This window comes from Diabrotica virgifera, chromosome 7, assembly GCF_917563875.1.
Source record: "Diabrotica virgifera virgifera chromosome 7, PGI_DIABVI_V3a".
Taxonomy (NCBI): domain Eukaryota; kingdom Metazoa; phylum Arthropoda; class Insecta; order Coleoptera; family Chrysomelidae; genus Diabrotica; species Diabrotica virgifera.
The window spans coordinates 178,775,730-178,791,531 of record NC_065449.1 but is presented as its reverse complement, the minus strand read 5'-3'; the positions used below and the strand labels follow the sequence as shown (position 1 = coordinate 178,791,531).

General features: G+C 32.4%; 1 protein-coding gene across 1 annotated transcript in view; it reads right to left on the bottom strand.

The window, feature by feature from the left end:
* Window positions 1-14,667, bottom strand: part of LOC126887867 (rho guanine nucleotide exchange factor 10) — a 414,596-nt gene extending 399,929 nt beyond the window's left edge. The window contains exon 1 of the mRNA XM_050655766.1: window positions 14,648-14,667. Within this exon, the coding sequence (XP_050511723.1) occupies window positions 14,648-14,651 (4 nt within the window). The 5' untranslated portion in view covers window positions 14,652-14,667. The remainder of the gene's footprint in view (window positions 1-14,647) is intronic.
* Between the last annotated feature and the right edge of the window lie 1,135 nt (window positions 14,668-15,802).

The following is a 15,802-nucleotide window of genomic DNA, read 5'->3' as shown; positions in this document are numbered from 1 at the left end:
GTCAATATATTTACAATAATAACAATAATAATGAAGTTAAACAGAAGTAATCAATTGCAAAATTTAAGTAAATTGCAAATGCATAGTCTACATAGTAATTAATAAGTTTAAAAGTTAAGCTGCTGCATATGACACCCAAATATAGACAAAAAAAATGATAATAAAAATACTGTTGTTCTGAAGCTATTTCCTTGTGGCATTTTTGTAATTACGTATTTTTTATGGGAAATAAGCCACAATTTTACTAAAAAATGAATTTATTAACGTTTCGAAGCCCAAATCGGGTTTCGTTGTCAAAATACAAAATACTATTAAAATACAACAAACATGTTGTTGCTAAGTAAAAAAATTCTTCTAATAATTTATTTAATCTGACTCATTTATATTGGCAATTCAGACGTATATTATACATTTTAAAGTAGAAGACTTTAAAATGATATCGCCAATATTTATGAGTTGCGTTCCTGGGACGACTTTACTAAAAGATAGTTCATTCGATTACATGAAATCAATCCCAACTCAAGAATATCCGTCGCAAAAAAATCATAGCATGTGATCTGTCTTTAAAAAGACAACCAAATGCAACGATGACAGTAAAATTCTCGCCTGAGAAATTCCATAGTAAATCACGAGGGAAAACCAGGAAAAAACCTCGTGATACTATCCCGACATCGTAAGTATTTGGTCTTACATTTAATCTACCTTCAAAAAACTAATACCAAATTCTGACTTTAATATGTTTAAATTATAAATAATATTAATATTACATAGATATACAATAAGTAATACTAAAATATAAAATTTGTACTAACTCGATATGTTATTGACTTACTAATCGTGGTATTTTCTTTCTATTGACTTCCTCTTTCAGTATGGGTAACCACATCCTACTGCATTCTACCGAGGAATTTGCGACACAATTGGTTTCATTTAGCATAATTAGAGCCGCTTCTTTGATTTTTCTCTTTTTACTATCTGATTCATTCGGGCCTATACTTGAATCTCTCCACTGAACTCTATGTTCATTATCCCATGCGTGTTGACATATCTGAGATCTATCAAATTCTCTGTTTTTAATATAAGACTGATGTTCACTTATTCTAACGTTTAATGGTCTTGATGTTTCACCTAAATAAAATTGTTCGCATTCACAAGGTATTCTATAAATGCAATTCTTTGTTCTTTCTTGTTCATTGTTAGGTTTAGTTTTAGATAGAATAGATCTCAATGTGTTTGTTGTTTTGAATGTTGTTGAAATGTTGAATTTATTTCCTATCGTTTTAAGTTTCTCGGATAGTCCTTTTATATATTATTATGGTATTGTTATTTTCCTCGTATTATTTCTTGTGAATGTTGTAGGATCCCGTTCTAAGTTGTTCTGTTCCATTCGATCTAATCTTGTCAATTCCTTATTTATAAACGATAAAGGATAATCATTTTTTAATAAAACAGATGTTAACAATTGTTTTTCTTCTAAAAATGAATTTTCGTTAGAACAAGTAATTTTGGCTCTATCATATAAGGATTTAATGATTCCCTTTTTAACGTTGATGTTGTGATTTGATTTGTAATTGAGATATCTGTTGGTGTGTGTTGGTTTTCTATACACTTGAGTCTCATATCCAGTATCCTTCTTTGAGACTAAAACATCGAGGAAAGGCAAAGTGTTATTGTATTCCTTTTCCATTGTAAATTTTATTGTCTCTTCTTGATCGTTTATAATATTCAGGAATGTATCCAACAATTCTGATCTATGAGGCCATATTGAAAACACATCATCTACATATCTCCACCATACTGTGGGTCTTAAATTTTGTTTAGAAATGATATTAGTTTCGAAGGAATATTATTAAAAAATTATCAAAGAAGGATACTGGATATGAGACTCAAGTGTATAGAAAACCAACACACACCAACAGATATCTCAATTACAAATCAAATCACAACATCAACGTTAAAAAGGGAATCATTAAATCCTTATATGATAGAGCCAAAATTACTTGTTCTAACGAAAATTCATTTTTAGAAGAAAAACAATTGTTAACATCTGTTTTATTAAAAAATGATTATCGTTTATCGTTTATAAATAAGGAATTGACAAGATTAGATCGAATGGAACAGAACAACTTAGAACGGGATCCTACAACATTCACAAGAAATAATACGAGGAAAATAACAATACCATAATAATATATAAAAGGACTATCCGAGAAACTTAAAACGATAGGAAATAAATTCAACATTTCAACAACATTCAAAACAACAAACACATTGAGATCTATTCTATCTAAAACTAAACCTAACAATGAACAAGAAAGAACAAAGAATTGCATTTATAGAATACCTTGTGAATGCGAACAATTTTATTTAGGTGAAACATCAAGACCATTAAACGTTAGAATAAGTGAACATCAGTCTTATATTAAAAACAGAGAATTTGATAGATCTCAGATATGTCAACACGCATGGGATAATGAACATAGAGTTCAGTGGAGAGATTCAAGTATAGTCCTGAAAGAATCAGATAGTAAAAAGAGAAAAATCATTCCTCGGTAGAATGCAGTAGGATGTGGTTACCCATACTGAAAGAGGAAGTCAATAGAAAGAAAATACCACGATTAGTCAGTCAATAACATATCGAGTTAGTACAAATTTTATATTTTAGTATTACTTATTGTATATCTATGTAATATTAATATTATTTATAATTTAAACATATTAAAGTCAGAATTTGGTATTAGTTTTTTGAAGGTAGATTAAATGTAAGACCAAATACTTACGATGTCGGGATAGTATCACGAGGTTTTTTCCTGGTTTTCCCTCGTGATTTACTATGGAATTTCTCACGCGAGAATTTTACTGTCATCGTTGCATTTGGTTGTCTTTTTAAAGACAGATCACATGCTATGATTTTTTTGCGACGGATATTCTTGAGTTGGGATTGATTTCATGTAATCGAATGAACTATCTTTTAGTAAAGTCGTCCCAGGAACGCAACTCATAAATATTGGCGATATCATTTTAAAGTCTTCTACTTTAAAATGTATAATATACGTCTGAATTGCCAATATAAATGAGTCAGATTAAATAAATTATTAGAAGATTTTTTTTACTTAGCAACAACATGTTTGTTTTATTTTAATAGTATTTTGTATTTTGACAACGAAACCCGATTTGGGCTTCGAAACGTTAATACATTCATTTTTTAGTAAAATTGTGGCTTATTTCCCATAAAAAATACGTAATTATAATAAAAATACTACTTGTGCAAAGGGTACTGTAATTTCTTAGTTATTGATTAAGAAAATCTTTCTCAGATAGGTAGGCTTTTGTCAGTTTACGGAATTTGGGGAAAGATGCGGCAGATAGTTGGTTTAAACATAAATTTTGGAAAGACACAATACATGACAAATCTGGTACCAAGCGAAAATCCAAAAGTCGACGTCAACGAAATAGCATTGGTCCATAAATTAATATAAATACTTAGGGCATGAAATCCAAATTAACAGGGACAATCAAACTGCTGAATTACAGAGAAGGATCACCCCAGCATGGGCCGTATATGGAGCTCTATCAGACATCTTTAAGAGCAACTTGCCAAATTATTTGAAAAGGAAGACGTTCAACCAATGTGTGCTTCCAGTCATAACTTACGGCGCCGAAACATTATCGTTAACCCAGGCCACAGCAACGAAACTTAGAGTGGCCCAAAGAAGAATGGAACGGTCACTACTTGGACTGACTCTCAGAGATAGAATCAGAAACGAAGAAATCAGAAGAAGGACAGGCGTCACAGATGTCATAGAGCCAGTAGCATGGCTGAAGTGGAATTGGGCGGGCCATGTAGCCAGAATGAAGGACGGGAGGTGAACCCAAAAAATTACAGTGTGGAGACCAAGAGAAGACAGAAGAAGTAGAGGTAGACCACCTACACGATGGACAGACGACGTCAAAAGGATTGCTGGGAATTGGTTGCAGAAAGCCGAAGATCGACAAAACTGGAAGAAATTAGGGGAGGCCTATGTTTAACTTTGGATGCAGAAGGCTGGATGATGATGATGATGATGATGATGATGATGATGATGATGATGATGATGATGATGATGATGATGATGATGATGATGATGATGATGATGATGATGATGATGATGATGATGATGATGATGATGATGATGATGATGATGATGATGATGATGATGATGATGATGATGATGATGATGATGATGATGATGATGATGATGATGATGATGATGATGATGATGATGATGATGATGATGATGATGATGATGATGATGATGATGATGATGATGATGATGATGATGATGATGATGATGATGATGATGATGATGATGATGATGATGATGATGATGATGATGATGATGATGATGATGATGATGATGATGATGATGATGATGATGATGATGATGATGATGATGATGATGATGATGATGATGATGATGATGATGATGATGATGATGATGATGATGATGATGATGATGATGATGATGATGATGATGATGATGATGATGATGATGATGATGATGATGATGATGATGATGATGATGATGATGATGATGATGATGATGATGATGATGATGATGATGATGATGATGATGATGATGATGATGATGATGATGATGATGATGATGATGATGATGATGATGATGATGATGATGATGATGATGATGATGATGATGATGATGATGATGATGATGATGATGATGATGATGATGATGATGATGATGATGATGATGATGATGATGATGATGATGATGATGATGATGATGATGATGATGATGATGATGATGATGATGATGATGATGATGATGATGATGATGATGATGATGATGATGATGATGATGATGATGATGATGATGATGATGATGATGATGATGATGATGATGATGATGATGATGATGATGATGATGATGATGATGATGATGATGATGATGATGATGATGATGATGATGATGATGATGATGATGATGATGATGATGATGATGATGATGATGATGATGATGATGATGATGATGATGATGATGATGATGATGATGATGATGATGATGATGATGATGATGATGATGATGATGATGATGATGATGATGATGATGATGATGATGATGATGATGATGATGATGATGATGATGATGATGATGATGATGATGATGATGATGATGATGATGATGATGATGATGATGATGATGATGATGATGATGATGATGATGATGATGATGATGATGATGATGATGATGATGATGATGATGATGATGATGATGATGATGATGATGATGATGATATCTCTTAAACTAATAGAGATTTTCGAATGGAACAAAAACTGATGTACCTATTCCATTTGAAATCCTGAAAACACTTGAGATTACCCACTGGAAGAACAAAGCAAGGAACAGAACAGAATGGCGGAAAATCCTAGAACAAGCCAGGACGCAAAAAGGGTTTTCGAGCTACAGATGATTCCATTTGTAATAAACTTTAATATTGCGTAGGAAAAATCATCCCCGAAATATTCATCCCTTAGTTACAACCGCTAACTTCAATTTTTTTAATAGCACCCTGTACATTTTTTATATTGTTGGATGTGGTCTTCTGTCGTCTATTCAATATATTTTTTAAAAATAAAATCGGTTCGTAAGTGATTAAGAAAATATCAGTTTATTTTTTTCAATTATGTGTCCCAGACTAATTTATGGAGGCTATTATGTCTTAAACGAATAGAGATTTTCGAATGGGACAAAAACTGATCTATTCCATTTGTACACTTTAATATGGCGTAGAAAAAAACATACCATCCCCTAAATATTCATTCCTTAGTTACAACCCCTAACTTTATTTTTTTTAATAGCACCCTGTACATTTTTTTATAGTTTTGTGAAACGAAACCATTTTATTTAACAAAAAATCTGTTAAAAAGACAATAGAAGACCACATACAAAACTATAAAAAAATGTACAGTGCGCTATTAAAAAAATTAAAGTTAGGGGTTGTAACTAAGGGATGAATATTTAGGGGATGGGATGATTTTTTCTACGCCATATTAAAGTGTATTACAAATGAAATAGATTAGTTTTTGTCCCATTCGAAAATTTCTATTCGTTTAAGAAATATAGCCTGGATAAATTAGTATGGGACACATAATTAACAAAAATTAACTGATATTTTCTTGATTACTTACCAACCGATTTTATTTTTAAAAAATCTGTTGAATAGACCAGTGTTTTTCAATCTTTTGGATTTGGCGACCCCTTTACAGGTAGAAATATTCTAACGACCCCTGGTGTCATAGAAAGCCAAAGAAATAATTTAATTAAAAACTACGTACGTTAGGTAATATTCTCCTTATCTTTTATTCACGCGGGCTTATTAAAGAACAGACAACATTTTCCTCTGCAGTTTGACGAATTCTACAGATGTTTCCTACTGTGCACAGTTTGTAGTATTTGTGCGCTTTGAAGCAGATGACAGTTTCATAGACGAAATCTTATTTTGCAAAGCACTTCCTTTTGTACGATATGTTTTTAGAAAGCACGACTATGTGCGACTACAATATTAATTGGAAAAAATATATCGCTATTTGTTGCGATGGCGCTAAAGCTATAACTGGCAAAAATAGCGGACTCATTGAAAAATAAAAACGACAATGCCAAACATATCCTAGACACACTATTTTCTTCATCGACAGGCTTTAGCTGCTAAGGTACAGTGTTGCCAATCGGCGGATAATTATCCGATTTGCGTACCTTTTTGAGAGTTGTTGTATCTTCTTCGTACCTTTAAATAAATCGGATATTTGCGTATATTTTTCAGTGTATCTACCATCTACTAAATCTTTCTCATCCATATATTCCCAACACCAACAACACATTAATTTTATTTGGTTCCACCCAAATTTTTATACTGGATTAATGTAAGTTAGTGACATCCGACATCCGATACTTTTCATCTTTTGACAAAAGGGACATGTGCCAATTCTTCTGTTTAGAATTTAAATGCACAAGTGCCTCCACTTAAGGCATACTAATCCAATTCAAATTTCAGAAACCGTCTGCCCTCCGATGTTATTTATGAGTTTTTAGTTTTTAGTCTTTAAACTTATGAAAGCTAATTCACTGACGATTTAGTTTTATTTTCATTTTATGTAGTGCAGTGCTTAAGTAAACGTCTGTTTGAAATAAGTAAACGTCTGTTTGAAATAATCTTTAAACGTATTCATTTTTTTCGAATCCTGAGAAAACTAATAAATATTTTTGAAAAATTTGAACGCAGAATGAAAGATTACATTATTACCGAGGGCTGAAAGTCCCTTGGAATAAACAAAATATTTCTTTTGAATGAGATATTTGAAATTAAAAATCACACACAAAATTTTCTTTTTCTTTCACCCCTGTAACTTATTATAATAAAAATTATCTTCAGGGACTTTCGGCCCTCGATAATAATGTATTTAATATTTTATTCTGCGTTTAAATTTTTAAATAATACTTGGTAGCTTTCTAAGGATTCGAAAAAAATAATGCATTTTAAAAGCATTGGCCAGAAATTTTGCGCTTATGCTATTAATGTAGCTGTAGTTTTTTTGTATTGATTTATTTATTATTTATTTTTCTAGTACCTAGTTTTAGGTAGTTATTACGTTTTAATAAAATAATATTTAAAAGTGTTTTTTTACTTAAATAATTATAATAAATATAACGATCCAAATAATGAAATATTTAGATTTATTTATTTATTTAGAATGTAACACTTACGATAATACAAAATACGAATAATATAATAATAGTAAGTAAATAGTATTTACATACATGAATTAGGTATTCAGCAAGGATACGAGATTTTCATCTATAAACGAATTTTTTTAAACTGTGAAACAGAGAATCCAGCAGATTAAAGGGCCGGTTGTTCGAACGCTAATCAGAAATGGAATCAACTGATCATTATCAAATATTTAATTACTGTCAATGTCAACTTTCATTGGGTTGCTGAAAACAATTGATTACAATTATCAGATTAATTGATTAATTAATCAATTATGTTAATAATTGTTACGTTAATTGATAATTAATAATCAATTAATTAATTAATTATGTTAATTATCATAATGATAATTGATTACAATCAACTGATTGGCGTACGAACAACGGATTTTGTTATTTGATGGTTGTTAAGGGGACTAAAAGAATAACATTGGCAACATTGATTTTAATAACAGAATAATTTTGGACCTAGCGTACCTTTTCGTGACAAATCGGATATTTTTCGAGCCATCATCGGATAATCTAGAGAAATGCTATTGGCAACACTGCTAAGGTAATACCTTTTGATTTAAATAACGTGCTCAAGGAGGAAATAAAAATTGTAAATTCTATCAAAGGTAAAGCTTTGCAAACCCAGCTATTTAGAATCGTTTGTGAAGATATGGGCTCGCTTCATCAAAATGTCCTTTATCACACAGAGCTTAGGTGGCTATTCAAAAGAAAGGTATTGACAAGAATTCTGGAACTGAGAGCTGTATTGTTAATGTGCTTACTTCTGGCCCTATTAGCTCTTGAAATTAGCATTTTGGCAGATCTTTTTAGCCATCTTAACAATTTGAACAAGAACCTTCAAGGAAGAGAAGAGAATATTTTCACAACTAAAGATACAGTAAAATCATCTCACGCAAAACTTCGTTTGTGGTCAACCTCACTGCAAAACAAAACGTTTTTGAGTCTTTTCCGTGTTTCATAACTTTTAACTAACCGAGTTTCACAACTTTTGACATACTTTCCAGACTTGCACTCTGAAACTGACAATTGGCCTAGATGAATTTTAAACCCTTGTTTTTGGACAAATCAATAGATCTGGCTGATGTCACCAAAAAAATGAAAGAATGTTTTCTAGATTTGGCTACTGATAACATGCCTAAAATGGATTTTTATTCTTAAAGTGTCGACGTATTTTGGATGAAAAGAAGAGCACCAATATCCAGAGCTGGCAAGGGAAGCTCTTAAATTGTTAGTGCAATTCGCCACTTCATACTTGTGTGAACTGACATTTTCTTCAAGGAAACATTAAAACTAAAAAGAGAAGTAGACTGCAATTAGAAAATTATTTGATTAACCTTTCAAACATATCACCACAATTTGATAAACCTTTGAAAAACAAACAAGCACATCCTTCGCACTAAAATTGTGTTTAAGAACCTCAACTTTTTCTTTCAGTCGGCGACCTCCCGAGAAAGGCTTCGCCCCCCCGGGGGGTCGCGAACCACAGATTGAAAAACACTGGAATAGACAATAGAAGACCACATCCAAAACTATAAAAAATGTACAGGGTGCTATTTAAAAAATTAAAGTTAGGGGTTGTGACTAAGGGATGAATATTTAGGGGATGATTTTTTCTACGCCATATTAAAGTGTATTTATTACAAATAAAATTGATACGTTTTTGTCCCATTCGAAAATCTCTATTAGTTTAAGAGACATGGCCTGGATAAATTAGTCTGGGATACCTACCCTGAATGTCTTTGCTTGCCAAGTATTCTAATATAGGCGAGGAAATAAAACGATAACCTGCCCATTTTTTGCAGTTGGATGGATCTCAATAAAACTTTCTTGCTTTGATTACATTCTGTAGAGGAATTTGCATTTGCAATGCACACAATTTGTTTCATTTAATATAATTAGAGCCGCTTCTTTGATTTTTCATTTTTTACTAGCTGTTTCTTCCAAGACTATGCTTGAATCTTTCCACTGAACTCTAGGTTCATTGTTCCGTGCGTTCCTCATACTAGATGAGATAATAACTATATGTATACAAAAATTTAAAAATAATGTTTGCAAAAAGATGTTTTACAGCAGCAGTACTGTTTTATTATCGTAGAACGTTAAACACCGTAGCGGAAAAAAATCTATGCCAATTTCTTTTATCGAAACAACAGTAACATAAAATTATTCTTTGCAAGTAGTTGGTTTACATAGAATAATACTTTTTGCTTTTTGTATAGATCTACTTTGATACTTGGAACTAAATTTAAATAATTCACATTTAAACATGTAAAAGGTCAACCTACCCAACTTTTTTCTTTTGAGTTCAGCCCTTGTGGTCTTAAAAGTTTGTACAGCCTTCGCACAACTTGTTAGGGTTATTCATCGTCCGGTCCCTAAAAGTTTGTGTCTAAAGTTCAGTTGCGATTCATTAATAATGAATAGATTCTACTTAAGCGATATCTTAAACAAATTCTACAAAATATATACTGAGTGCTTTAATGTAAAAACAGTAATTTTTATTGAAATTTGATGATGTAAAATCACACAAGATTCATTTTAAGAGGAAACAGTAGCGATCAACAGGTAGCAAAAACGCGTTCCAAGATTGCGGCTGTAATTTTGAATATTTTTTCGAGATATTTGGCACACGTATTCGTAATATAATAAAGAATGGCGGCACAGAGCCCAATTTGAAAAATATATTAATATGTGGAAATTACTCTGTAATTAAATACAATATTAAAAAAACGAGCCTGTACCGCCATTAAGAAGAACAAAAAATACACTTTCTTCAAATAAACTTTTTTATCCGATGCCTAGATTTTGTGTCATTTTGGAACTACTAAAATTTTTTATTTCATTAGTAGTTCCAAAATGACACAAAATCTAGGCATCGGATAAAAAAGTTTATTTGAAGAAAGTGTATTTTTTTGTTCTTCTTAATGGCGGTACAGGCTCGTTTTTTTAATATTGTATTTAATTACAGAGTAAATTCCACATATTAATATATTTTTCAAATTGGGCTCTGTACCGCCATTCTTTATTATATTACGAATACGTGTGCCAAATATCTCGAAAAAATATTCAAAATTACAGCCGCAATCTTGGAACGCGTTTTCGCTACCTGTTGATCGCTACTGTTTCACCTTAAGGATACGGCACAGGGACCAGGCCTGTCCTAGAAAGGAAACGTTATAGCTCTTACTACAGATCTACTTTCTAGAATCAACAATTATTGATGAGCAGACTCAGGCTGAAATCCTAGAATGACCTAAACATCCTAGGAAGGAAGACTGGGAATTCTCTGCAATAAACACCAAACCGGAGAATAAACCAGTTTGCTCCATTTATATCTCCAGAAGAGGATGGAATATTTTCTGTCCGGCTGCCAAAAAGATTTGACATCTTCTTATTACCCATCCTAACAAATATCTTTGGGGCTAGCATAGCAATAGGTTATATACCAAAGACTTGGACAACTGGTAAGGGTGGTGTACCTACACACAATAAGATAACTACCCTACCTAAATCCTAGAGACCTATCAGTCTTACATCATTTCTGTTGAAGACAATAGAAATAAAACTTGATAGACTGTGGGCCATTGAGGGATCATCTTCTCAATGAAAACCAGCATGCATATCAAAAAGGAGAATCAACAGTCAGAAACAGCACTTGACGAAGTAGTTCAGAAAATCAGTCACTCCATTAATAATGGTATTGCAGAGGTATTGCATTAACCATTAACCACCTTTCTACACATAAAACGAGTAATTGACATAATAAACAATGGTGGAAAATAAGCTGATTTTAACAGACCTGTAAGGAAAGGAGATTTTGGCAAAACAACTACAGCTGTGTGGCTGTAAAAGAGGTGTAAAGGAATGTGTTTATGGCAAGGCCATAATAAAGTTTGTTAAAAAGCTGGACTGAAGGGACAACTTTAACCTACGGATGAGCCACAACAGACCTCTTAGATCGAGCATCCACTCACATTGAATCTAACCTAACTTAACATGCAATGTCAAAAATAAAATAAACATGTCCTTATGACATTTCTCTGTCTTGGTCAATGAAAAGTTTCAACAGATACGTTACATTGAGACAGAGCTGCTGAGTACAGAAGGACAATACGTTATAAAATATTACTCTCATAAACAAATTCACATGGTAAATAAGGTAAAAGCGTATGTAAAAGGTACTGGAAGGCAATATAATCAATAGGCTTGTATATAGTCAAGTGAATCACAAAGATGATCGCCAATATCTGGAACGGATCGTTAGAACAAAAAGATGCAAGTGCATACCGTATAAGAAAACGCCTAATAGTCCAGAAAGCCACTGCGCATCCGCTAGGAAAAATATTCCGATTCGGATTTTTTGCACAATCTTATTCAAAAAGGACCCCTTTTAACAAATTTGCATGTTGCCAGGACCAAAAGTGGGTCAAAAATTTTTTAAACGTTTTTTTTTGTTTTTTTTTCCCTAAAATTATTTTTTTTGCATGGAACAAACTTTTTTTAGGTTTTTTGGATCATTCCAAACAGAAAAGGTCTGTAGTGACATTTCTCTAAAGTTGATAGTTTTTGACATATAAGCGATTAAAAATTGAAAAATTGCGAAATCGGCCATTTTTAACCCTCAAAAACTATGTAAAAAACTGAAAATTTTAATGTTGCCAAGGTAGGTAGATATTCTTTAAACATCGATTGATGAAATCCCGAAGAGGTTTTTGCAATTCAATGTTCAAAACTTCATTGTTTTTTAACTAATCAAGCGTGCGCGACACTATTTTATACCGACAGTATGGTGCAAATGAAAGGAATAAATTCGTTATTTCGTAAACCCGAAATTTTAAGAAAAATTTTAAATTTTAAGAAAAATTTTAAATTTTAAGAAAAATTTTTAAGGGGATTTTAAGAAAAAAAAAACCCGAAATAGGTCGATTTTTATTTTTAAGTTATGATATTGTGGCATATATGGTATACTAGTGACGTCATCCATCTGGGCGTGATGACGTAATCGATGATTTTTTTAAATGAGAATAGGGGTTGTGTGCTAGCTCATTTGAAAGGTTCTTTAATTCTCTATTCATTAATATAAACATTTACATCATTATTTATACAGGGTGTCCTTCTACTTCTGTTTTGTCAAATAATTTAATTTAATAAAAAATTTTTGTATAAATGACACACTGTATAAATAATTATGTAAATGTTTATATTACTGAATAAAGAATTGAAGAACCTTTTAAATGAGCTGGCACACGACCCCTATTCTCATTTAAAAAAAATCATCGATTACGTCATCACGCCCAGATGGATGACACCACTAGTATACCATATATGTCACAATATCATAACTTAAAAATAAAAATCGACCTGTTTCGGGTTTTTTCCTTAAAGTCGCCGGTTTACGAAATAACGAATTTATTCCTTTCATTTGCACCATACTGTATACACATGCAACAACGGTGGAAAACAGTATCGCGCATGCGTGATTAGAAATTAAAAAGCAAAGGAGTTTTGAACACTGTATTGCAAAAAACTCTTCGGGATTTCATCAATCGATGTTCAAAGAATATCTACCTACCTTGGCAACATTCAAATTTTCAGTTTTTCATTGTTTTTGAGAAAAGTCACTAAAGACCTTTTCTTTTTGGAATGATCCAAAAAACCTAAAAAATTTTTGTTCCGTGCAAGAAAAATAATTTTAAGAAAAAAACAAAAAAAAAACGTTTAAAAAATTTTTGACCCACTTTTGGTCCTGGCAACATGCAAATTTGTTAAAAGGGGTCCTTTTTGAGTAAGATTGTGCAAAAAATCCGAATCGGAATATTTTTTCTAGCGGATGCGCAGTGGCTTTCTGGACTATAAATATTCATAGAAGAATGTAAAACGTGACGCATTGTGTCGACGTTTCGAAGGAATGTAAATAGATTCTAATGATAGGGGAGCCCAAGCAAGGATTTTTGCTGCTACTTGAACGCGTCACAAAATCACATGGGGAGAAACCTTGTACCTTGTTAAAAATGTTCATTAAGGGGGTCCGAAAAAAAATATATCCTTAGAAAAACTCGAAATCGTCAGATTAAGATAAATATGTTAAGTTAAGTACATGCAAAGCAGTGTATATTTCAAAAATCTGACGATATGAGGGGGCGCGGGCGTAAGGAAATGGGAGAATCACAAAGTTTCACACAAAAAAGCGAATATTTCGCGAAATGAACGTCAGATCGAAAAACTGAAAAATACGTGTTATATTTTTCAAAAGTCTATCGAATGATACCAAACACGACCTGCCACGGAGAGGGGTGGGGGGTAACTTAAAAATTTTAAATAGGAATTCCGCGATATTTCGTGAAATGAACATCAGATCAAAAAACTGAAAAATACGTGTTGATTATTTTTTAAACATCTATCGAATGACATCAAACACGACCACCCAGGGAGGTGGGGTGGGGGTTATTTTAAAATCTTAATTAGGAGCCCCCAATTTTTATTGAAGATTTGGATTACTTACCTACGTAAAAATAAGTAACTTTTATTCGAGACATTTTTTCGAATTATGGATAGAAGACGTTATAATCGGAAAAAAATGATTGTTAGAAATGGAAAATTAAATTAAAATGGAAACTTCCCACTAAAATGAAAAACTCAACTTAACTTTTTTTGGTTTTAGGACCTAATCTTCAGAACCCAATGGGTCCCCATAACGCTCGAGTAACTGCAAATTTAGCATATTTGCCTCCCTTACTATAAGCAATCTACGCCGCAGAAAAGCATGTTTCAGAAAACAAATGGATGTCATGTCCGATGACACAAAATTAATTTTCCGTTTTTTGGATCAGTGGGTAAATGTAAAAAATATGAATTGCATAACTTACCCATTAAAAATGACTTAGGAATGTTAACTCATCACCTTGGAAACACTGAGTAATTTTTCGATCAAGCACAAACTAAAACACACTCAGAATGACTAATAGAAAGCAGCTTGTAGTCTAATTTTGACGTTAAAAATTGGAACTATTTTAGCATGGACAAGATTTCAATTATCGCACGTGGTACTAAAAATCAATCACAACAATTTGTAGTTTTCAAAGAGACTTGTGAATATAAATCATCTCCTACGTTCATATATCAAAGTCAGGCTTTTTTATTTGTTCTGAAATTGTGCCAAGATCATGGTCTGGAATAGTTATTTTGCTCCTTACTATAGGGATAGTCGATATGTATTTACTTATATCAAACAATTAATGTTCAAATTGTTTTTATTGATATAGCGGATGTCGTTTGGTACAATTAAAAGAACTCAAGACAAAATAAACTTCCAGTTAAAACAAAGATCAAGAACGCTAAATTTATCCTCTTTTTTTCTAGTGCCGACTCCACTAATGAGGGTTGGCTATAACCATTGCACATTCGTCCTTATCTTCTGCTTTTCTTAAAAACATCTGGGTCTTTAACTGGGTCCAGTCCAGAATGTTCTTCAGTCGTGATATTTGTCGTCTACCTTTTTCCTTCGATTTTACCCATCATAATCAGCTGCAACAACTCGTAGGGGAGATCGGGTACTATTGTAACGCGGTACAAATGTAACATTGCTTCTAAACATCTTGTTTCTGGTCGACTAGAGCTGGCAACGCTGCATGTGAGAAAGTACTTAGTGGTGTAATGTTGACCGTAGTTTGGCGATGTTAAGTGAGGGAGTTACGTTGTTAGACGAAAATATTGGTTTTTACGAGAGGCGAGTAAAATTAATTAAATTTTTTTTTTTTTGATAATCGCTCTAGTTTTAGAGTTATTGTTTAGAAAGGGTGGCATAAGAATTGAGTCATATTATACATTTATGAATATATTTATTAAACTGAGATTAGATTTCGTGATCTGTTATAAAATTCTTAAAACTTTGGTTTAAAAACTTTGGTCTAAAAAATTGGTTAAGACCATTGACATGTCGTTGTGGTACAATTGTAACACTAGCAACGGATACATTTGTAACGTGTATTTCCCATACCGGTATATACATACACTTTATATAA